Source organism: Narcine bancroftii, chromosome 3 (assembly GCF_036971445.1).
Source record: "Narcine bancroftii isolate sNarBan1 chromosome 3, sNarBan1.hap1, whole genome shotgun sequence".
Taxonomy (NCBI): Eukaryota; Metazoa; Chordata; class Chondrichthyes; order Torpediniformes; family Narcinidae; genus Narcine; species Narcine bancroftii.
In genome coordinates this window covers 254,299,699-254,322,706 of record NC_091471.1, presented here as the reverse complement: position 1 = coordinate 254,322,706, position 23,008 = coordinate 254,299,699, and the positions used below count along the sequence as shown (strand labels likewise).

Below are 23,008 nucleotides of genomic sequence, written 5' to 3'. Positions count from 1 at the left end.
CAGCTCATTGTTTGCTCAATAGATCAATGCATTCTGAAAAGCCTTAAATGAAAGCTGTAGAGAGAAACATGACAGGCTATATGAATCAGCCCTCCTGGGTCCCAGGTGCAATTACTGGGGCAAAGGTACGTCCAGCACCTTTTAAGCTGCAGGGGGAAATCGACCATTAAGTCGCAAAACCACGCAATTTAAGGGGGATCCCGCCCCCGCGATGATGCGTTAAGTGATGCGTCACACACTCAGGGGAACCATCTTAAGCCTCCTTCCCCCCCCATCCCTCCCTTCTCACCCCCGCGGCAGCGACCCCTCTCCTGCTGATTGTAGCAAACATCCCCCCTCACCGCGACATTGACCTCTTCCCCCATGGCAGCGACCACATTCCCTTCTGAGGTAGGTCAGGGACCCGGTTGGATTTGGACTACGCTGGTTGGACCCTTCCAAGCTGCTGCGTGAGTGGGGCGCTAACCGGGCAAATTGCCGGTTAAACCCATTTTACACGGCAGCTTGAAAATAAAGACCAATGAAGTTGTATATTGAGGGAAAAAGGGGAAATATAAGGCAATAAAACTTTTCTCTGAGGTGTACAAAATCCTGGAGGATTATATGCTGTTGCAGACAATGTGTTAGCTGTATAGATTCCCTGAGAAAATGCAAGAAGAAAAAGCAGACCAACTAAATCCCATTCCCTGGAATTTGTAAGATTAAAAGGGGAGATTTGGGTGTGAAGTTATGAAGCAATTATTTCTGACACTATGTAAATTAAAATTGACTAACAGCAATGACTAATCTTAATTTCAATAGGCGACAGGTGTTTATTAATTGATGATATTGAAGGATATGGAGCGATTGCATGTGTACGGGATTAGATTACAATAAAGACAATAAATGCTTTTTCATCTGGCAAGCACCCAGCCAATTTTTTCTGGAACTGAGTGCAAGAGGTCGTAGTTTTGAGCAGATGATTGTGAAAGCACAGCTCTTTATTCTACTCAAGGCCTTCCCTCTAATACACTCCGTAAGTCTGCATTACTGCTAGCCCATCACCAAGTGGGTCTTGTTCTTCCTCGATCTGTGGTCTAATCTGAAATGAAATTATTCTTCTGATGCATTTCTGGCATTGGCACACCAGTGAACCAAGGATATAGGAGAGTAATTGTCAAAACACCTGAGTGCAGTGAAAGTATTGCAGAGATGGAAGGAAAGGAATCCTCAACACTCGCCTGCCTATGTGCAGCTTTTGTTGTCAGGTCCCAAATATTTGTATGGATAGGAAATTGATGACTGTTCCATTTGAAAGATTGGGCTAAAGAGTACAAAGTTTCAGCAGACAAACCAGCTTCAAGAGCAGGATTTGTCTAACCCGTCGGTTAAATGAAGCAAGGTCTTTTATTTTCCCTCTTCAGGCGCTAAATGGCTTGAAATTTCACCTGCTCGATCGTCTAGGGATGGTAGTCCGATACAGTGATTTGCCGTGTGCCTCGATGTAGGTGATAATCATCTGCTCCGGAACTATCTCCACATAAACAAAGCCCCCGAAGGAGCTAATATCCGCGTAGAAAAATTTCAACCAACCCTCTGGAACATGGTGCTTGTGCTTGGTTGAATTTTCCATGAAGTTTCCAGCTCCACTCAAGACATAACCAATCCCATCACTATCCCGAATAAACTGAAACAAAAGAAGAGGAAATTCTCAAACTTTGGATTTAAATGAGCCCTATACACTGTACCTAGAGACTCTGTCATTCTCTTTACCACACAAGGTTAGAAAGGCAACCGATGACGGGAGCCACTGTATTCAACAAACTATCAGTTTAACTTTGAGAGATCATAATTTTCCCACGGATCGGTCAATAACTATGTCCAGCATGCTGGTCCATTTTGGTAGATGTGGGCAAAATGGTTTAAGCTTGTGCCAAAAGGTTCTGCTATTTCTTCACCCAAATGGTCCAAGGATTAGTCTATGCTGAGGTAGTTAGGTTAAACCAAGAGAAAGAGGTAGAGGTGCCACAAGACTCCTCCCACTAGGTCCACCATCACACTCACGAGACTCATTTAAGGACTCTTACTTTGCACGTTATTTATCATTGAATCTTTATTTTCCGTGTTGCACAGTTTGTTTGCACTTTCAGCTTTCTTTACATTTCTCTCTTTTGTATAAGTATGTTTCTCGAGTACAATTTTTTTTTGCACTGCCGATAGGTAGAAATTCTGCCTGGCCCACAGGGAAAAGGATCTCAAGGTTGTATTTGATGTCAGGTATGTCCACTGACATTAAATCTGAACTTTGAAGTTTGCTGATGTCCAATTGAATTCAGTTCTCTAACCAAGGAAAGAGGGAGAATCACACAGGGGTCCTTTTATCCCATTAAATCAGTATGTCAGATGCTTGTAGGCCAGTCCAACCATTAGCCTGTTCTTTTGCTATAGTCCTGCAATATATTTTCCCTAGTGCCTTTCCAATTCACTTTCAAAAACCACCTTGAAGGTTACAAGTTCCAGACCTTAAATACTCACAAAAAAATCCTCCCATTCCCTTATACCTTTTGCCTAAAATTTTAAGCTTACATCACTAGGTTCTTGACCCAGTCATTATTGGGAACAACGACTCTCTAATTATTCTATTCAAATCCTCCACAAATGCATCAAGTTTTCTCTCAGTCCCAGATTGAGGAACCCCAGATTCTACAGTCTAACTGAACGGTTAGTGTCTAACGACGCAGTTACAGCACCAGTGACCCGGGTTCGAATCCGGGTGAAGAGTTGGTACGTTCTTCCTGTTTCTACGTGGGTTTCCCCCGGGTGCTCCAGTTTCCTCCCACCCTTCAAAACATATGGGGATTGCAGGTCAATTGGGTGTAACTAGGCAGCACAGGCTTGTGAGCCGGAAGAGACTACTAGCATGCTGTACACCTACATTAAAGTTAAATTCCAGCAGATCTCTCTCAACACTCTCTAGAACCTTCACATCCTTCCTCTGCGAAAGAAGGTCAGGAATATAACATAATATTTTGTGGCTGAACCGATGTTTTATGCACATCGAACACAACTTCTGCTTTTCCATGCTATTCCTCCACTGACAAAATCCAGCCAGGATTTAAACACTCTCATCCAATGTTGTAGAAAGCCGATATAAATATGGAACAAAGGCTGAGTATGTCCAGTCATGACTGCCCCACGGTCAGCTTATTGTCAAAAACAATTCACTCAATTGCTTGAATGAAGGCTGCAAAATTCTACAGAAAAGCATTTAATGTCAGTAGATTTAGATTTCAGATTTATTATCGGATACATACATGACATCACATACAACCCTGAGATTCCTTTTTCCTGTGGGCACAGCAGAATTACCACTAACTGGTAGTGCAAAAATACATTTTACACAGTGTGAACATGTAAACAAATAAAGAACTGTAAACAGATAAAGAAAATCAATAAAGTGCACAAGTAACAGCCCTTAAATAAGTCTCTGAGTTTGTGGTTCTGGTATATGCAGTATATAAGCACCAGTAGAAAATTCTCAATCTCATCTATAGTAAAACCCCAGTTTTCTGGAATTCAAGCAACTGTCAGCCTCAAGCAACCGGCAAAAATATTTCTGAAAATAAATAGGTAAAAAATACTGATGTTTTGGCACGCCTCGCCATTAGTTTGCCAATCATGCAACATGCAATCTCAAGCAACTGGAAAATTCACTTATCCGGCATCTACCAAACTCCATAGGTGCCAGGTTATCTACTGTATTAGTGGATAGTATTCACAAGATGTTATGCAAGTTTTGGGGAGACTGAATACAAACAGTAAAATATTATTGACCTGCACACCTCTCACTTTTGCTGAACCCTACCTGCAGGTTGTGGTCATGTCCACAGAAGTATGCACTGACCCTGTACTGAACGAGCAGCGGATACAACTTCTGAACCAGACACTTGGTGGGCCCATGTTCAGCAATTGACCAAACAGGATAGTGACCAGCTACAATCAGGAAGTCAGACCTGTGAAAAAAACAACTTAAATCAGTAAACATTGACCCAATTTTCTCTATTTGCTTTCCCAAAATCTCAAGAGACATTTTATGCCTTAAAGACACTATAAAAATTCACATAGAGGATGCAAGTCTGAGGGATGTAGGATGGGTTGTCGGATGAAGAGGAAGCCATGGTAAGATTTATAAACCAGTATAGGGTTTCTGGTGACATGGAGCAGGCCAGGAGATCTGGAACGCATTACATGTAAGATAGAAACATTTGTTACTTTACATCTGTGAATTAAGTTCCAAACTGTGAGAGTATACGAGGCATTAATAGATCATTCCTCTGCCTTCATTATTAAATAGCTTTCTAAAAAATTACTGTAATTACTCAACAACTAATCCTTTCCAAGAGTGTGGAGAATTTATCTCGAGCTCATAGATATACAATGTTCTCGACATTTTTAAAACTAAGTACTATCTGCTTGGAGTGAAAACACACAAAATACTGGAGAAACTCAGCAGGTCAAACAGTGTCCTTTATGTAGCAAAGGTAAAGATACAGAACCAACGTTTCGAGCTTGAGCCCTTCATCGAGGTTTGAGAAAATGCCGGAAGGTGTCCCAACAAAAGTGCGGGGGGGGGGGGGGTGGAGATTTAAGCATTTTATTACACCAGATTATTGGGAAACAATTGCCCCAAAGTCCACAATTGTTTCTACAAGGAAATATTATGGACATAAAACCTAAAATTAGGCTGTCCAACTACCAATTAGAATCTCTTAAACTTGCACTGGCAGTGGCCAGGCAATCTATTTGCAATATTCTTGGCACTTGTCTAACAGCAAATTATTCAACATAAATCATTTACAATAGGAAACTGGTTTAATGTCTTTTCCCATTAGTTTCATATCCAGACATTTGCATCACGGTACAGGTGGTCCCCACTTACAACCATCTGTAAATGGGAAAAAAAATAAAGAAAAAATATATGTAAATATAAAAATTATGCTTTTGGGGTGAAAATAGGGGCTTATCTATGGAAAATAGCACCTATAGCAGGGGTTGGCCAAATTCTCTTGAGAGCTGGCCTCGGTGGTCACCATGTTGTATTTGATGACTGATAAAAACGAATACAGTGAAATTCCGACTTGCGTCCATTTCCAGATCTGACTGGTCGGTCAGAATGGAACACGGTTGAAAGCTGACGACTACCTGTACATTATTACATTCCCCTCTATTTTCACCTCTGGGCCTTAGCCCCTCGATGCATAGTGATGGAAGAACCAGACATTCTCAACGGGAGCCCTACAGCTACCTTGGGGGCCACAGCGTATTAAAGTAAAAGCCTTGTTTTCTTTTTACCTCTTATAACATTATTTTTATGCATAGGAGAGAAGTACTAATGAAACCAAAACTGGATTGATTCACAGGGAAGGGGGCCCACAAGCTTTGAGCAGAGACCAAAGGGGACCAAAGCCAAGTAAAGGTTGAGAATGGCTGCTCTGTGGTCCTTCTCCGCAGTGCCCTTGTGTTGGCTGCACCAAACCTCAGTACGTCCTCCTGCAGCCTGGAATGTGTCAGTCAGCAGCAGCGTTCCTGTCCCGATGTCTCTGTGTGCTGGCAGAGGTTTCAGGCAGACCAAAGCGCATCTTTCACCATGTCAATGGTCTCCCAGCAGTTCTGGATGTCTGACTGTTTGCGTCCCCTGGGAATAGCCCATAGAAAAGAGAGTCCTCTGTCACGCTGCTGCTGGGGTTGAACCGTGGCAAGGACCTTGCATCCTTCTCCACACGCTCTGAGCCAATCTGCATTCTGCAAAGAGGTGGATGACTACCTCCACTCCACTGAGGTCCTCTTGGGGATGGCGCATGTTGTGGATGATGTTCTGGTTGTACAGGAAGGATCTGACTGGGAGGCCAAATCCTGGAGCTGGTTTGTGATTTAGCTTTATGCCAGATGTCTGGACGGTCTACTCCACAGTGCCCATTGAGTCCTTGTCTCTCAGTTGTCTGCAGGGCTTCTTGTGCTGACCACTCTCTGTTCCTTCTGCATTGGAAGGGTGAAGAACAGTGAGAGTGAAGCCACATTCCCCTTTGCCAGGGTTGTAGACCATTTTCTGCCATTCTGCCAATGTTTTGAATGTCACATTGAGGTAAAAGCGGGCCTGCAGGTGCAGCAGGCGGTGAGGAAGGCGAATGCTATGTTGGTGTTCATAGCAAGAGGATCGGAGTACAGAGATCCTGCTACAGCTGTACAGGGCCTTGGTGAGACCACATCTGGAGTACTGCGGGCAGTTTTGGTCTCCTTATCTGAGGAAGGACATCCTCACTGTGGAGAGGGTGCAGAGAAGATTCACTAGAATGATACCAGGGATGGAAGGACTTGCATATGAAGAAAGATTGGATAGACCAGGCTTGTATTCTCTGGAATTTAGAAGATTGAGGGGGGAATCTTATAGAAACAAAAAAAATCTTAAGGGGTTAGACAGACTAGATGCAGGTAGGTTGTTTCCAATGCTGGGAAAAAAAACAGATCCAGGGGTCACAGTTTAAGGATAAGGGGGAAGATTTTTAGGACTGAGATGAGGAAAAATTTCTTCTCTCAGAGGGTGGTGGATCTGTGGAATTCTTTGCCACAGAGAGTAGTTGAGGCCGGTTCCTTGTCAATAGTTAAGAGTAGGTTAGATTTGGCCCCTGTGGCTAAGGGGATCAGGGGGTATGGGTAGAAGGCAGGATGCTGATCAGCCCATGATCATACTGAATGGTGGTGTAGGCTTGAAGGGCCAAATGGCCAACTCCTGCATCTATTTTTCTGTTTCTATGACTGTTATTCTGGACGTCCTAGGGGGGTGGGGGTCGTAGAAGTCTTTGCTTCAAATTGGCAGTATTGCATCAAGATCTTCCAGGTGAAAAGGCCCCAGGAAAACAGGGGACCTTCTCTACCACCTTGATTGTGATCCAGATTCTTTGTCCTCCCCAGGGGTTAGCCACAGCGGCCTTCCTCATGAGACTGGTGGAGATATACAATCAACAATTTGGGGCTGAGCCCTTTGTCAAGGTATGAGCAAAAAGCAGTCAGGCACCTGAATAAAAGGTCTGAGGTCAGGAGCAGTGCTGGCCAACAGGTGATCATTGAACATGGATAGGAGGGCAGGAGAGAATTGGTTAGAGGAGGGTAAATACAGAGCTGGAGGAAAGGAGAGGGAAAGCTAGGGGAAAGGAGACATAGGGATAGGGGAAGAGAGAGGCAGGTTGCGGGGAGGGGAGATGGAAACTGGGGAAGATTTAATGCCATCTGGTCGGAGAGCGCCCAGTCGGAATATGAGGCATTGTTGCTCCAATTTGTGGGTGATCTCATTCAAGCAGTGCATGAAACCAGAGACAGATATGCCAGCATGGGATGGCAATGGGGTGGGGAATTGAAATGGGTTTCCACGGTGGGGGAGGTCCCGGAATTGCAACAGACAAAGCAAAGGTACTCAGTGAAGTAATCTCCTAGTCTGCGCACAGTCTCTCTGATGTAGAGCTCAGCAGAAGCATCGGATGCCAAGTGTAGGTGCCAAAGGGGGCAATTGGCGGGAAGGGAGAAGTGAATGAGGCAGTCATGGAGGGAGGGAGGTCCTGATGGAAGGCAGAGAGGGGAGGAGAGGGAAAGATGTGTATGGGGGTGGCAGACATGGTGGAGGATAATGTGGAGGCTAGTAGATGAGGAGGTGAATCCTGTCCTTGTTGAACTTGAGGGCAGACGGGGGCAGGGCAGATGTGCAAGTAATGGAGGATATCCGGGTGAGGGCCAAATTGATGCTAATGAAGGGGAACCACGTGTTTTGAAGGAGGAGGACATCTTGGAAGTCCTCGTCATGGGAGGAGATGTAACAGAAATAGAGGAATTGTGAGAAAGGAACAGAATCCTTACGGGGCATGGGGTGTAAGAGGTACAGTCAAGCTAACAGAGATGCGCAGGGATTTCTTCAGCCAGATAGTGGTAAATCTTTGGAAATTTCTGCCTCAGATGCCCAAGACATTGATTGGGTGCATTTAAGGCAAAGATTGATAGGCATCTGAATAGTCATGGTATCAAGGGGTTATGGGGAGAAAGTAGGGGAGTGGGGCTGAGTAGGGGTGAATGGTTGGAATGACAGAGTGAACTTGATGGGCCAAGAAGCTTATTTCTGCTCCTACCATATGTCTTACGAGGTTAACAAGTTGTGGGTGCCTATTGATCAGCCTGAATGTGGTGGCCATGCGCTACCACATGCTGATTCTTTGATCTAGCCTAATATATATTCTTTCAATGTTGCATTTTGCTGTGCTCTCTACAGGACAGGTTAACAATCAGAAGCAGCTGAGTTCCTGATCCTGTAGCTCAGAGATGAACTGCTTGCTCAGTTGTGTCAAATCAGCCTGTTGTCTAATCCTGTATGAGTAATTTACACCAATGCTGACATTTAACAACTCATCACCAGGGAACAAAGGCTGTTCGCAGATCTTAAGTGCAAGTTCCCAAATTTAAAAACAAACTGCACTGTCGGATCAGTCATCGGACTCTTGCCCAATTCCGATCATCACTGGTTGAAGTCCAATTCCTGGACTTGAGTGCACGACGTAGCACAGTTCTGAGAACCATAGCATTTATAAAATAAATTTAAATTTAGACATGTCGCACAATGACAAGCCCTTTTTGCCCACAAGCCTGTGCCGCCCAATTACACCCAAATGACCTACAACTAGCGGTAACATTTTGAAGGATGGGAGGAAACCAGAGCCCCTGGAGAAAACCCATGCAGACATGGAGAGAATGTACAAACTCCGTGCAGATGGCATGGGATTCAAACCCTGGCCCCAATCGTCAGTGCTGGAACAGTGTGGCACTAACAACTGCGGAAACCGTGTCATGACCCCAGAATATTGAAGAATCACAAATTGCCCTGTTCTCCAAGTGTGGATCCTTTTGCAACAATTTGTCCACAAAGCTGGTTACAGTGACCATGCATGATAGCATATTCACAAGGAGTTATTTGTTGATGTGTTTTGACAGGCGTCTCCAAGTGATACATGAAAGTTCGCAGGCGCTGTGATTGCAGTAAAAAACACACAGAAATGTTGGAGGATTTCAGCCGGTCTCGCAGCGTCCATAGGAAGTAAAGATATATCACTGATGCTTCGGGTCTGAACCCTCTTCAAGGAATAAGCAAAGAACAGGAAGGTGTCAAAATAAAGACTGTAGACTGGCCTGGGGAGGAGTCCAGACCAACAAAAGATACTAATTGGATATGATGAGGAGAGGTGAGGATGGTTTTTGGCTCTGTTAAAGGAGACTGAGGGAAGAGGGAGAACTGGGGGTAAGGTGACAGGGTAGAAGAAGGAGGGGTGGGTTTAACTGAAATCAGATGTCGATGGAAAGAGAGAAAGAGCTGGGGGAAAGGTGATGGGGAAGAAGGCGGTGGGGGGGGGAGGGGGGGAAGAGGGTTTAACAGAAACTGGATACGTTGTTTTGCAGCATTCTCTGAGACTGAAACAGTTGCTAAAGTGTCTCCTTATCCCTGCTTGGTAAAAGTCACTCTGGTCAGAGGCTTTATCTATAAACATTGGCGGGGTGGGGTGGGAGGGGTGTTAATTATCTATAATGTTATTGTTCGTCTTTCGGGCTGCTCCTTGGAGGGGGAGGAACCTGCAGATGCAGCGATGGTTAAATGTTTTCAAAGAATGTGACTGAAAATATAGTAAAATGCTTTAAGGTTTATATATTCATGCAAGTGAAGTTTGTTCATGTAAGTACAGTAGAGTATTTTTGTCTTTTAAACTGGTTATTTTCAATGCAGGTGTAGTAGTTAGGCATTGTAATAGTCTCAAGCTAATGGAAAACGCACTTATCCGGTGTGATAGTACAGGTCTATCACCAATGTACATAGTGTATATAGTTACTGTATCTAGACTGTGCTTACAGCGATTGGCTGAGAGCTAAGCCACTCCTATTGTCTGGGCCTTAAAGGGTTGTGTCCCTAGCCAGGTCGGATCATTCCGGACTGGTCGGCCACCTGTGAAGAGCTCCGGTCTTTTGCTAATAAAAGCCTTGGTTTGGATCAACAAGTCTTTGGTTCTTTCGACGAGCTCTACATCCGGTATCTACCAATCCACATAGGAGTATTACACAGGAGCAGGAAGTATAAACACTCCATACCTCAGCTCTGATTGCAAACCTAACCACGTTCCTAACCTCCGATGTTTGAGACCCTGCCCCTCATTTATTGCACATATCTGGCCCCCGGTCCATGATCTAGTCACTGGTTCCAGACCACTGGACTGTGGCTGCACACCCTGCCCACGATTCTGGATCCCTGGTTCCCTCCCTGATCTAATAGTTCGGCTCATCGACATGATTTCTGAACCATTGGGAGCTGCATCAAACTCATTAGTGCCTTTAGAAAAGTTGAAAAGGTCTTCTTGGTGGGCAGCAAAGTAGAGAAAGCCGTCACTATTCCTTGCTCAAGGATACCATAAACTTAAACATGCAGCATGGTAATAGGTCCTTCAATCCCATGAACTCGTGCCACCCAATTACGCCCAATTGACCTGCAGTCCCCGGTACGTTTTTGAAGGGTGGGAGGAAATTGAAGCCCCCGGAGAAAACCCATAAAGACACAGAGAGAACCTACAAACTCCTTACAGAGAGCGTGGGATTCGAACACCGATTGCTGGCGCTATATCAGCATTGCGCTGACTGCTACACTAACCATGCCAAACATACTGACAGAAAGAAATTGGGTAACATTTCAAAACTAACTATGGAGTACTAATAAAATATTCCAAAAATATGAAGTTACAAATGCAATTTTTGTCTCTTCAGAAGAGTTAAACATTGCAAGTTTACAGAACAGTACCACAAAGACTGCTCAGTTATTGCAACAAAAAAAAAAGCGGCCTGTTTACATACCTGGAAGTCTTCAATTTCTCCTGAACCCACTGAAGTTGTGCGTTGGCCACACGATGATCCGATGGTCCCTCTGGTCCCATTCCCATGAAGTCGTCAGAATTTCCACACAGCAGGACGGTGTCCAACATCAGTATTGTAATGGTGGTATTGGAGCCTGCTATGGCAAAATTCAGGTCGTAGTAATAATGTGGAAAATTCCTGAATTAAAATAAAATTGTACAGAATTTCGTTCAGAGTAAAATGAGTCAGGAAGAGTGGAGATGTTGGAGAAGTGGGAAACTGCAGGGAATAACCCATCTCACCATCGCTTGGACACTTTGGAATACTTGATCTGTGCAGTGACATTGCCTGAGTGATCATGGTTTCCTGCCACAACATACCAGGGCTTGTCCTTCAATGAGTTGGCAGAAAAGATATCCTCAAATGTTTCCTGTGATCACAAAGAAACACTGCAACCTCTGAACATCAAGCTGTTTGTCTCAAACTATTTCACCAGTGTGTGCCTTTTGAAACTTATCTCACACCAAGGTGGGGAATTCTCACTCCACTCCTTTGAGATGCCAAGTTTGGTGGAGATCTCTGTGTATCTCACCACTGTTGAATCTCCATACCCTCTCACCTCATCTCTATAACCTGTTCCACCCCTTTAATCCTTCATTCTCTGCTCCCTTCCATCTCTGGCCATTGACAGATAGCTGAATTTTGGGGACCAATTTTCTGGGTCAAATTTAGGGGGTCGATTTTTACACAGAGTCGACTTTTGACCACAGTAAGTACCATTCAAGGTGCTGGGAGCTTAGACGGCTGGGACCAGGTTGTAGGTCCGCGTTCGTGGCGTCGGGGAGCTTGGACAGGTGGGCAGCCGAGGCGAGGATCCGCAGTCCAGGCATCGGGAGCTCCAGGGGTGGGGTGTGGGGAGTCAACTTTTACACGAGATATATGGAAAACACACAATATTGGAACAAAAAATGGGGTCGACTTTTACACAGGATCGACTATTACAGGTGCAAATATTTCATTGGTGCCGTACTTAGGATCCTTCAGTTACATGGGCCCCAATCTACAGTACCTAAACCACCATCTTACTCTTCAAGTGCTCTATTAAAACTTCACTTAACTTGTACTGAGGTCTTGCTTTGACCTCAATGCCAAATTTTTGTAATGGTCCTGCAGCATCTGGAATATACATCACACTTTTAACAAGGTGAGACTGTGACTGTTTGGGTCAGCGCCAACTACTCTCGCACTATTCTTTGTCAACCTCCATTCTCGCCTCTATTGTGCCTATTGGCATCGGGTTAACTGGTGTTCACTAGCCTTGTTCACACACAACTTGTCCACCTGCAGGTAGGGCTATTGCTGTTCTCCCCGGGATAAGAAATTTACAAATCATAACAGTACCTGAAATCTGTGGTCAGTGACGTTGTTAACTCCACTGTAATAAAAGTTATCCCCCAGTGATAGAATAAAGTCAATGCCCATTGTCTCGGCTACAACCCCCATTTGATGGGCTGTATTCTTCTCCACAGGCGTTGTGTACGGTTTAAATGGGAGTCCACCCCAATCACCAAGTGCCAAGAAACGGACAGATTTGGAGTTATCTGTAAGGGATAATACAACAGAGTTACACAGATTATACAACTACAGAAAACCCTTGGTATCTGGCATCTATGATAGATAGGAATTTTTCGGTTGCTTGAAACTAAATGTTTGGCAAACTAACTGCTAGGTGGCGCTAATTTTACCCATCCCTGTATTTTTCTACCTATTTACTTTCCGTGATTTTGTTGCCGGTTGCTTTGAGTTAACAGGGGTTTTACTATATTCATCAAATAACTGATGTAATGAGTTGAATAGACTTTGCCTCTGCTATAATTTTACAAGGTAAACATTTGATTTGTAATCCATCTTTCCCCACCTCTTTTGGTTTCTCTCTCCCAACCATCAACCCACAATCAGAATTTGTAAGCTGCACAAAATCTCAAGATGAAAACGGGAATTCCCTGGGTTTTGAGATTGGGAATATAAACATGAAGGAAGAAATTAGCAGATCAACGAGACGACCGAAAGTAACAAACACGGGCACACAGGTTTAACTCTCATCCAAAGCCCACAAACTTCAAGGAATTTCAGTCCACTTGTGCCATTTTGCAAGGAGTTTCCCAATTGCCAAACATCATCCAGATAACCTACAGCAATTCTCTCACCATACCTTGAGTTCTTTGTAAACATCTGGACAGATGGGGCATAGAATAAAATGGTAGCGCGGCTGCTGGGTTGGACCCAAGCAAGTGAAGTGTCAGCGCTCTGCGTCAGGGGGTCCAACCGCCCAGACCAACTGCCGTTGGCTCTATAGAGGCTTTAAGAGGCCTGTTAAAGGAGCCAACGGTGGTTTATTTTAAAATCCCGCGACCGCGGGTTCTGGGCCCAAGATGGCAGTGCCTGTGATCAGCAGCTGCCACAAGGGTTTGCAGACTCCAGGGAAACAGAGGACTGGTGCAGGCACCAAAAAACAGGGAGACCATCCCCTGCTTGAGAAAGAGAAGCAGAGGAGATGACCCACGGGATGGTGACCACAGTGGCGGACCAGCGAGGGTCTCGGAGACTGAAGTGCACGCAGGAGGCAGGCTGCCGTGACTCGAGGCGAGGTGCCCACAGAGGATACAGACTGCTGGCGACTGCAGTCAAATGGCTTGCACTGGGCTGTGGACTGCTGGAGACCATCTCGAGACTGGCTGAAGGGGTGCCAGGTATCAGAAATGGGACGAGAGGAGGGTGCCGTTAGTGCTGGAGACTTCCTGATCATGCCAGAGCTTTGCACCTGGAGCTTTGTTTGCTGATGGTTCAATCTGAAGGCTGCGTGACTGAGGGAGTGCTGAAGGTGAACCCATGGACACCCAATGGCCCTGGCAGTTTTTTCTTTTGCTTTTCTTTCTTCGTACCTTGATGAAGGAACAGCTCAAGCCCAAAACGTCAGTTATATATTTTTATCTTTGCTACATACAGGACACTGTTTGCCTGCTGAGTTTCTCCAGTGTTGTGTTTTTACTTCATCCACGGTGTCTACTGACTTTCGTGTATAACTTTGGGGGCTAGGCAATCTTTGCTGAAGGTGAATCTTTTGTCTGCCTTACAGTAGTCTAAAAGAAATTTAGTGTAATGTCACATTTTCTGTTTTATAACATGAATCTTGAAGAAACACTGAACAGTGCAGCCTTGCAAAGAGTTGGAAAAAATAATCAGTAGAGCCAAGTCCCAAATTTTCATTCAAGCATTGAAAAATGTGAAAGTCCCTGCACTTAATCAACATGGATGAGTAGCTGCATAGACAAATATATTGGGAATGTTACAGTGATCATACGCTACACAGCTGGGGCAAATTAAAACCATGGCTAAATGCCATGGTTAGAGCAGTGGTTCTCCACCTTTTTTTCTCCCACTCATACCACCTTAAGTAATCCCTTGTTAACCACAGAGCTCCAATCCCATAGGTGCTCTGTGGTCAGTAAGGGGTTACTGAAGGTGGTAACCATGGGGCTAGTGTATTGCTCAGAGCTCGTGATGCTGCCTTCAGATTGGGTAATCAGCAAGAAATGCCTCTGTGCAATTGGGAATACAAAGTGTGGCTCTGAACGGAGAATCCACAGATGCCTGGGTGACATTGGCAACACAAGGTGAATGTAGCAGGGTATTCAAACCAGAGACAATGATGCCTTCCTCCCTGACAGGTTGAATACCTTCTATGCACCATTCAAAGAGGAAAACGACGCCACAACCCAAGAGAGTCCCATCTCCCCCCTGCAGAGCAGGCACCCTGCGTACCTGCAGCTGAGGTAAAGGAGGATCCAATCCAGGGTGAACCCAGGCAAAGCAGAAGGATCAGGCCACATATCTGGTCGGGTGCTGAAGGACTGGGCAGCCCAGCTGATCTACAGCATCTTACTGGAGCATTCCTCTGTCCCCGCAGGGTTCAAGGCAGCCATTGTCATCCAGGCGCTCAAGTGAATGACATTAACTGGACTAAATAGTGCCCAGTGGCACTGACCTCTGTGACCATGCTGGAGAAACTCAGTGGATTAAAGAGTCTACTTTATATAGCAAACTTCAAGCTACATAACTAACGTTTCGGGCTCAGGCACCTGCCTACATTTTGCTTAGAGCTCGACGAAGGCCTCAAGCACAGAACACTGGTTATGTATCTTTACGTGCACTGTTTGACTTGTGTTTTTAATCCAACCAGACCTTCGGGTTTTACCTTAATGATCATGAAGTCCTTTGACTGACTGAATGGATCAAATTGCACCTTCCAGCCACACTGGACCCACTCCAGTTTGCCTATCATCAAACCAGACTACTGATGATGCAATAGCCTCGACATTCCAATCTGTCCTGACCCACCCAGAGAACAATGCCTCATACACCAGGCTGTTTTTTTTAAACCAGCTCAATATTCAACACAAGATGAACTGTCCTCCCTGGGACTTAATGCCCGTCTGTGCAACTGGATCCTGGACTTGGTGACTGAAAGACTACGCTCTGTCTGTGTTGGTAGCTGGCAGGAAAACCTCAAGCCCCTTCAAACTGAGCACTGTCACACCTCATTACTGTTTACACACCACTGACTGCCCGATTCAGTTGTAACAGAATCATTGACCATTGTCCATTACACATCACTGGTTCAGTCAAAGTTCCTTCGTGTGCATATAAAGGACAACCTACCCTGCACCCTCAATGCCTCTTCATTGTCCAGGAAGGCACAGCAGCACCTAATCATGCTAAGGAGGCTGAGGAGACGGCAAGGCTACCGGCCCCCATCTTAACAACATTTTACAGGAGCACATTTGAGTGTCCTTCTGGCTGCATCGTCGTGTGGAACGGTAGATGCTAAGTGTTGAACTGGAAGTCACTACAGAGGATCATCAAAAAGGCTGAGAAGATCACTTGGGTCTCCTTTTCCCCTAGCGATGACATTTACTGGGAGCGTTTCTTAAATAGGGCTCAAAGGATTATAGAAGATCCTTTCCACCCCCATTATATATCTTTGACCAACTACCGTCAAGCAGGATTGTCAGGCTTGGAAATGATTTCTTTCCATGGGCAGGGAGACTGATAGACAGTATCCTGTAACTGAATAAATCAATCCAACACACACACATTCTCTCAATCTCCCTCTCACACACACACTCATTCTCTCTCCCCCTCTCTCACATGCACACACTCACAGTCATTCTCTCTCTTCCCCCTCTCTTGCACACACAAACACGCGCACACCCACACTCAGTTCTCTCTCCCCTCTCTCTCACTCACACACTCATTCTCTCTCCCCCTCTCTCACACACTCATTCTCTCTCCCCCTCTCTCACACACTCATTCTCTCTCCCCCTCTCTCACACACTCATTCTCTCTCCCCCTCTCTCACACACTCATTCTCTCTCCCCCTCTCTCACACACTCATTCTCTCTCCCCCTCTCTCACACACTCATTCTCTCTCCCTCCCCTCTCTCGCACACACTCATTCTCTCTCCCTCCCCTCTCTCTCGCACACACACACTCATTCTCTCTCCCTCCCCTCTCTCTCACACACATTCATTCTCTCACACACACACACACACACACACACACACACACACACACACACACACACACCTCGAGACTGTGATTATGATGTACGGACCAGTAAAACACTGTTTCGTCAGGTTATATATGTACAGTCAGATGATAATGAAATTGAACTTGAACATTTGCAGAAGTGTTGACCACTTGTTTCTTCAACCCTACTCTCATTGGTCATAAATTTATCTGCACCACATTCCACTGATAAAACTAAGGAAAGCAGTCTGCAACATCACAGTTGCCATATCCTACACAAACAACTTGGTAACAGCACTTTGTGTGTTTCCTCACTTGTGGGCATTGCTTGTTTATTAGAGAAGGCAAGCTAGCAGCATCATTTGGGCAAATATGGAGCTGCGTGGTTAGCACAATGCTGTTACAGTGATCCGAGTTCCAATCCTCCGCTGTCTGTAAGGAGTTTGTAAGTTCTCCCCGTGTCAGCGTGGGCTTCCTCAAGGTGCTTGCCGCCCTTCAAATCGCACCGGGGTTGTAGGTTCATTGGCACGGGCTCGTGGGCCGAAAAGGGCCTGTTACCGTGTTGCGTGTCTAAATGTAAATGAACAATACTTACCCCACTTTGCAGCAGGCCTGGGGCTTACCACTACACCCTGGAGCATGAGTGGGAACATCAGTGCAATTTTTGCAAATACGGCCATCTGAAATTGTTACACATTTTGGTTAATACCCCGGTGAAATTTACCCTGTGGGAATCTTAATACCCAGACAATTCCTCCCACCTGGCTCTATGAATATACATGTCTTCTGCAATTTCCAGGATGCATCCCCAAACTTGCAGAATTAAACCTTTTCCAGCATATTGACTCAGCTCCAGGTTCACTTCCTGTCATTTGATTTCACAGAGATTTTTTTCCACCCCAGTGACCCAATTATCTGCTTTCTTTGGTCTGACAACCTGGGGCCGAGGATTTGGACTCTGCTCCAGAGCAGATTACAGCATGCTTTGTTTCTGCTTTAATCACATTCTATGGCAATTGTTCCAGCTTCCAAGGTTATTCCTGCTGACTAAAGCCTTTGTTTAAGGTAATGTAATGCAGGGGACAGAGGCACATGGAGCAGGAACCAGCAATTTAGTCCCAGGCTCTGTTTTGTATTCTGCACTTCCGTTTTTCTAAATTTGTTTTCATTTTCCTAATTTTGCTGCCTTGTGAGATCTATACATTTTAGTCATAAACTCAAAGTGAACATTATCCCTCCCACCTTCAATTTCAAGGTTTGTGGCTTCTTGTTCCAATTTTCCACGTTAAAAGAAATAATTCATCTATGTGCAGTCTATGATTTTACACAGATTGCCATTCGATCTAAACTTAAGGAATTGGAGGCCGGGTTTATAACCTCTGAAGATGCAAGAGATTTATGGAATTTAGAGCAAAAAAATAAATGTGCGGCTGGAGGGTTTATATTGGTCGGAGGTGAAGGGAATAGTCGGTTTCGGGTCCAGGCCCTGCATCAGGACTGGGAGTGCAGAGGGAGAGGGGTGAGACAACGGTCAGTAGGACCGAGGAATCTCGGGCAGATGGAGCCAGAAAAAAAAATATGGAGTTGACCTCTTTTTTTAACCTTCTAAAAGCCCTGGTACTAATTTACTGATTCCATCCAAGGCTAATATATTATTCTACCAAGTTGGAAACCAAGTATCAAGGGCTGTTGTCCAACAAACCTTTACTTCAACTTTCTCCTTCCCCTATCTCGCTTGTTCAAAACTCATTTATCGTTAACCTTTGAATCATAACGGAACTAGAAACATCATTTCTTATCATCTCCCCACAGATGCTCCAAGATCGAAGTACTTCCAGTCTTTTCTATGTAGTCACCCTCCAAGCTTTGTGGGTTGCTTTTGCAAACATTATTTACCCACTAGAGTAAATAATAACTCACTAGAGCAAATATTGACTCCACGAAACAAAGCTCTGGAAAATTCTTCTCAGCGCCAACAGATGGATGAATCTGTCCACTAGGCTGAAACCAAGCCAAATGTCAGGATGAGTGAAGGGATCTGGAATACTTTTAGAACATAGAACACTACAGCACAGTGCAGGCCTTTCAGCCCATGTTGTTGTGCCGACCTATGTATACCTAAAAAAATAACTAAACCCTTCCTTCCTCATAGCCCTCTATTTTTCTTCCATCCACGTGCCTGTCTAACCCCCTTTCACACTGCCATCCCTCCTGGGAAGTGAGAAAACTTATCAAGCATGCTTCTTCACTCAGGAGTCTTTCCCCCTGCACCGACTTACCTTGTTAATCGGCAACCTGGTAGAGAGCAGGTTGTGCTTTCACACCACTAGAAAGCGATTAGTAACCATATTTATAACCACAAAGCAATTAAAGCACAGAAGCAGGTTAGTTCAGTCCTTCTAGCCCATGCCAAACATCTTCTCCCTCCAAGTCCCATTGACCCGCGCCTTCCATACCTCTCTCATCCATGTACCTATTCAACTTTTCCTTCAATATTAAAATCGAGCTCACATCTACCACTTTGGCCAGAAGCTCATTCCACACTCCCACCACCCTCTGAGTGAAGAAATTTCCTCTCATGTTTCCCCTAAACTTTTCCCGCTTCAACCTCAATCCATGTCCTCTTGTTTGAATCTCCCCCACTCTCAATGGAAAAAGCCTATCCATATTTACTCTATCTGTCCCCTCATAATTTAAAATTCCTCTATCAAATCATCCCTTAATCTTCTACACTCCAGGGAATAAAGTCCTGGCCTGTTTAACCTTTATCTGTAAATTCAAACCCTGAAACCCAGACAACCTTCTTGTAAATCTTCTCTGCACTCTCTCTATTCTGTTTATATCCTTCCTATAATTCAGCGACCAAAACTGCACACAATATTCCAAATTTGGCCTTACCAATGCCTTATACAACTTCAACATGACATCCCAACTCCTGTACTCAATACTCTGATTTATGAAGGCCAACATACCAACATCTTTCTTCACCACCCTATCTACCTGTGACTCCACTTCCAGGGAATTATGTACCAGAATTCCTAAATCCCTTTGTTCTACTGCACCCCTCAATTGTTTACCATTTAACGTGTATGACCCTTGCTGAGTATTCCTACCGAAATGTAGCACCTCACACTTCTCACTATTAAACTCGATCTGCCATTTTTCAGTCCACTCTTCTAACTGGCCTACATACCACTGCAAGCTTTGAAAACCTCCCTCATTGTCCAACAATCTTAATATCGTCTAGATACTTATAAATACAATTTACCACCCTATCATCCAGATCATTAATATATATGACAAACAACAATGGACCCAGTACCGATCCCTGAGGCACTCTACTAATCACCGGCCTCCAATTTGACAAACAATATTCCACCATAACTCTCTGGCATCTCCCATCCAACCATTGTGGAATCCATTTCACTACTTTAACATTAATATCTAATGATTGAACGTTCCTAATTAACCTTGTATGCGGAACCTTGTCAAAGGCCTTACTGAAGTCCACAGCCTTCCCTTCTTAGTAACTGCCTCAAAAAATTCTATAAGAATTGTTAAGCATGATCTACCACACACAAAACCATGTTGACTACTCCTAATCAGTCCCTGTCTATCCAAATAATTGTACATTTCATCTCTAAGAACACGCTCCATTAATTTACCTACCACCAACACCAGACTCACAGTCCTATAATTTTCAGGTTTACTGTTAGAGCCTTTTTTAAACAGTGGAACAACATGAGCCACCCTCCAATCCTCTGGCACCTCCCCCGTGGCTAATGACATTTTAAATATTTCTGTCAGAGCCCCCGCTATTTCTACACTAACCTCCCTCAAGGTCCTCGGGAATATCTTCTCAGGACCCGGAGATTTATCCACCTTTATTCTCTTTAAAATTGCCAGTACTACCTCCTCATTAATCTATATATTATTCATGACCTCACTACTAGTTTTTCTTACTTCACTTGGCTCAACATTCCTTTCCTTAGTGAATACCGAAGAAGAACAAAAATCATTTAAAATTTAAAACTCAGAGCCCACCCATCTTATCCTCAAGGGAATTAACTCAGTGAAGTGTGTCAGAGCCCAGTTGAATTTAACTCGCCCTGTTAGGTTGGGAAGGTTCACACAGCGTGATTACCAAACGGACCTGCTAAATTATCCGGTTCAACCCACCGGTAATCGGAGTGCGTGACAGCCTCTTCAATGTCTCTATTGAACCAGCCTCCACCATCACCCCGGCAAGGCATTCCAAGCACCCACCACTCTGTGCAAAACAAAACTTACCCTTGCCGGCTCCCCTAAACTTTCCTCCCTTCACTTTGTACAGGTGTCCTCTAGTGTTTTCTCCTCCAGCCCCGTGGAAAACAAGCTGCTGGCTGTCCACCTTACCAATGTCTCTGTTAATGGAAAGGGAGCAGAGCTCGTCAGCTTAAAATGTGGACCACATGTTACCCCAGGAAGGAACCAAAGAGCACAGGACACTACAGCGCAGGAGAGCCCTTCGGCCCTCAATGTTGTCCCGACCCATAAAGAAAACGAAGCCTTTCCTCCCCCTCGAAGTCTCTTAAACGCCCCTAATAGTTCCAGTCTCCACACCACCACCCTCTAGGCACCCACAACTCTGCTTTAAAAAAAAAACAACTGTCTCCCCTAAAGTCAGCCTCTGTTCAAAGTTTGAGAAACTGACAAGAGACGTTCACAGGGTCCTGGGCCTCTCGTTGTCTCTGCAGCAGACAAATTGCTCGAAGTAGCACCCACCCCCTCCCCGAGCCCATTCGGATCTCATCTCGCCTCTTTCTTTCTCTCTCTCTTTCTCTCTCTCTTTCTTTCTCTCTCTCTTTCTTTCTCTCTCTCTCTGTCCCTGCTCTCCTTTATAAAAGTTGGAAGACCGATCCTGCGATCAGAAAGTGCTTCTTAAGTACGCAAACCCACCTCCTCCTCCCGCCCCCATCTCACCAGCTCGCCTGGACCTTGCCCCGTGCCTCTCCCCGGGGAGCGCTGTTCCTTGACCGACCGCAGGCCAGACTTCGAGGTGAACCCACAGCCTGGCGTGGCGTTTACAAAGTGAGCAGGGTGTGGGGGCAGGTTCCACCTCCTGCCCTTCCGTGAACTGCGAGCCGCGGTGGAGCCTTTGCTCCCCGCCTCTGTCATGTTACGTCCTCTTGCCGGGGGTGGTGGGGGGAGGCGCGAAGGTGCACCGCCCAATATTGCAAACCCCCTGTCCTTTCCGCAGACTTCAAACCACGAACTATTGGAAATAGAACGCAATGCAGGCCTTCCATATGGTTCCGACCCATCTCTTCCTTTAAAAAAATACTTCCCCCTTCTTCCATTCATGTGCCTGAATCTCTTAAATGCCCCTCCACCACCATCCCTGGCAAGGCATTCCTAACCCTAACCCACAGGCTCTGTGTATAAAACTTACCCCTGATCTTCCCTCCCTTCACTTTGTTCATATGTCCTCTGCTGTTTGCTGATCTTGTCCTGGTGCTGGCTGTCCACCCTATCTATGCCTCTCATAATCTTGTAGACCTCTATTAAGTCTCCCTTCTGCACTCCAAAGAGAAAAGTCCCAGCTCTGCTAACCTTGCCTCATAAGACTTATTATCCAATCCAGGCAAAATCTTGGTAAATCTCTGCACCCTCTCCAGAGCTTCCGCATCCTTCCTACAATGAGGTGACCAGAACTAAACACAATTCTCTACCTGTGGTCTCACCATGGCCTCTCGACTTCTGAGCTCAACCCCCCCTATTAATAAAGCTCAACAGCACACAGGCCTTCTTAATTATGCTAGCAATCTATACAGTGATCCCGAGGGATGCGTGGATTTGGATCCCAAGATCCACACTCTTGTCACTGACCATTAACCCTGTGCTCAGCCTTCCAAAATGCATCACCTCACACTTATCCAGATTGAACTTCATCTGCCACTTCTCCGTATGCTGTCCATATCCTCTTGTAACCTTCAACTTCTTCCACAGCTCCTCAAACTTTTGTGTCAACCTCAAACTTACTGACCTTAAACTTTTGCCTCTTCATCCAGGTCATTTATAAAAATCACCAAGAGCAGGGGTCCCAGAACAGCAGTACTTCACTAGTCACTGGCCTTCAGGCAGAATACCTTCCTTCCACTATTAGTCTCTGCTTTCTAATTTCAAGCTAATTTTCTCTGCAAGTTTGAAAGAACCAAGAAAACAAATATACTATCCTTCAAAAACATCATTTAAAATCTTTCCCATCTCTTCTGTCTTTACACATAATGCCTATCTTGAATCTCAAGGGGACTTCTTCTTTCCCTCATGACCCTTTTGTTCTCAGTACAGTAGAATCCCTGTTACCCGGAATTCAAGCATCAGGCAGACTCAAGCAATGAACAAAACAATCATGGAAAGTAAATTGGTAAAAAATATGGAAATTTTAATTGGTGTGCCTTGCCGTTAATTCTCTAATGCACACAATATGCAATCTCAAGCAAGCAGAAAATTTGCTTATCCAGCAACTCGCAATCCC

At 45.0% G+C, this 23,008-nt stretch overlaps 1 protein-coding gene across 5 annotated transcripts; it reads right to left on the bottom strand.

The window, feature by feature from the left end:
• Positions 1–788: 788 nt before the first annotated feature.
• On the bottom strand, positions 789–21,663 carry LOC138758563 (tartrate-resistant acid phosphatase type 5-like). 5 transcript variants are annotated; one of them, XM_069927659.1, is made up of 9 exons: positions 21,454–21,542; positions 20,782–20,894; positions 18,412–18,492; positions 17,087–17,171; positions 12,304–12,503; positions 11,205–11,332; positions 10,903–11,100; positions 3,845–3,992; positions 789–1,666 (listed from the first exon to the last, which is right to left on the bottom strand). In XM_069927659.1, the coding sequence occupies exons 4-9, from the start codon at positions 17,169–17,171 to the stop codon at positions 1,424–1,426; spliced, it is 1,002 nt and encodes a 333-aa protein (XP_069783760.1). In that variant the 5' UTR covers positions 18,412–18,492; positions 20,782–20,894; positions 21,454–21,542; the 3' UTR covers positions 789–1,423. The 5 variants fall into 5 exon arrangements, with proteins under 5 accessions (XP_069783760.1, XP_069783762.1, XP_069783758.1 ...); XM_069927661.1 differs by having other exon boundaries at positions 21,430–21,513; XM_069927657.1 differs by lacking the exon at positions 20,782–20,894 and having other exon boundaries at positions 21,454–21,663.
• Positions 21,664–23,008: the final 1,345 nt, after the last annotated feature.

Coding starts and splice junctions, on each gene's coding strand:
- LOC138758563 (XM_069927657.1), bottom strand. CDS start 21,648: ATGACAGAGGCGGGGAGCAAAGGCTCCACCGCGGCTCGCAGTTCACGG. Junction 12,504..17,086: donor CAGGCCTGCTGCAAAGTGGG/GTAAGTATTGTT, acceptor TATCCCTTACAG/ATAACTCCAAATCTGTCCGT. Junction 1,667..3,844: donor GACATGACCACAACCTGCAG/GTAGGGTTCAGC, acceptor CTTTTGTTTCAG/TTTATTCGGGATAGTGATGG.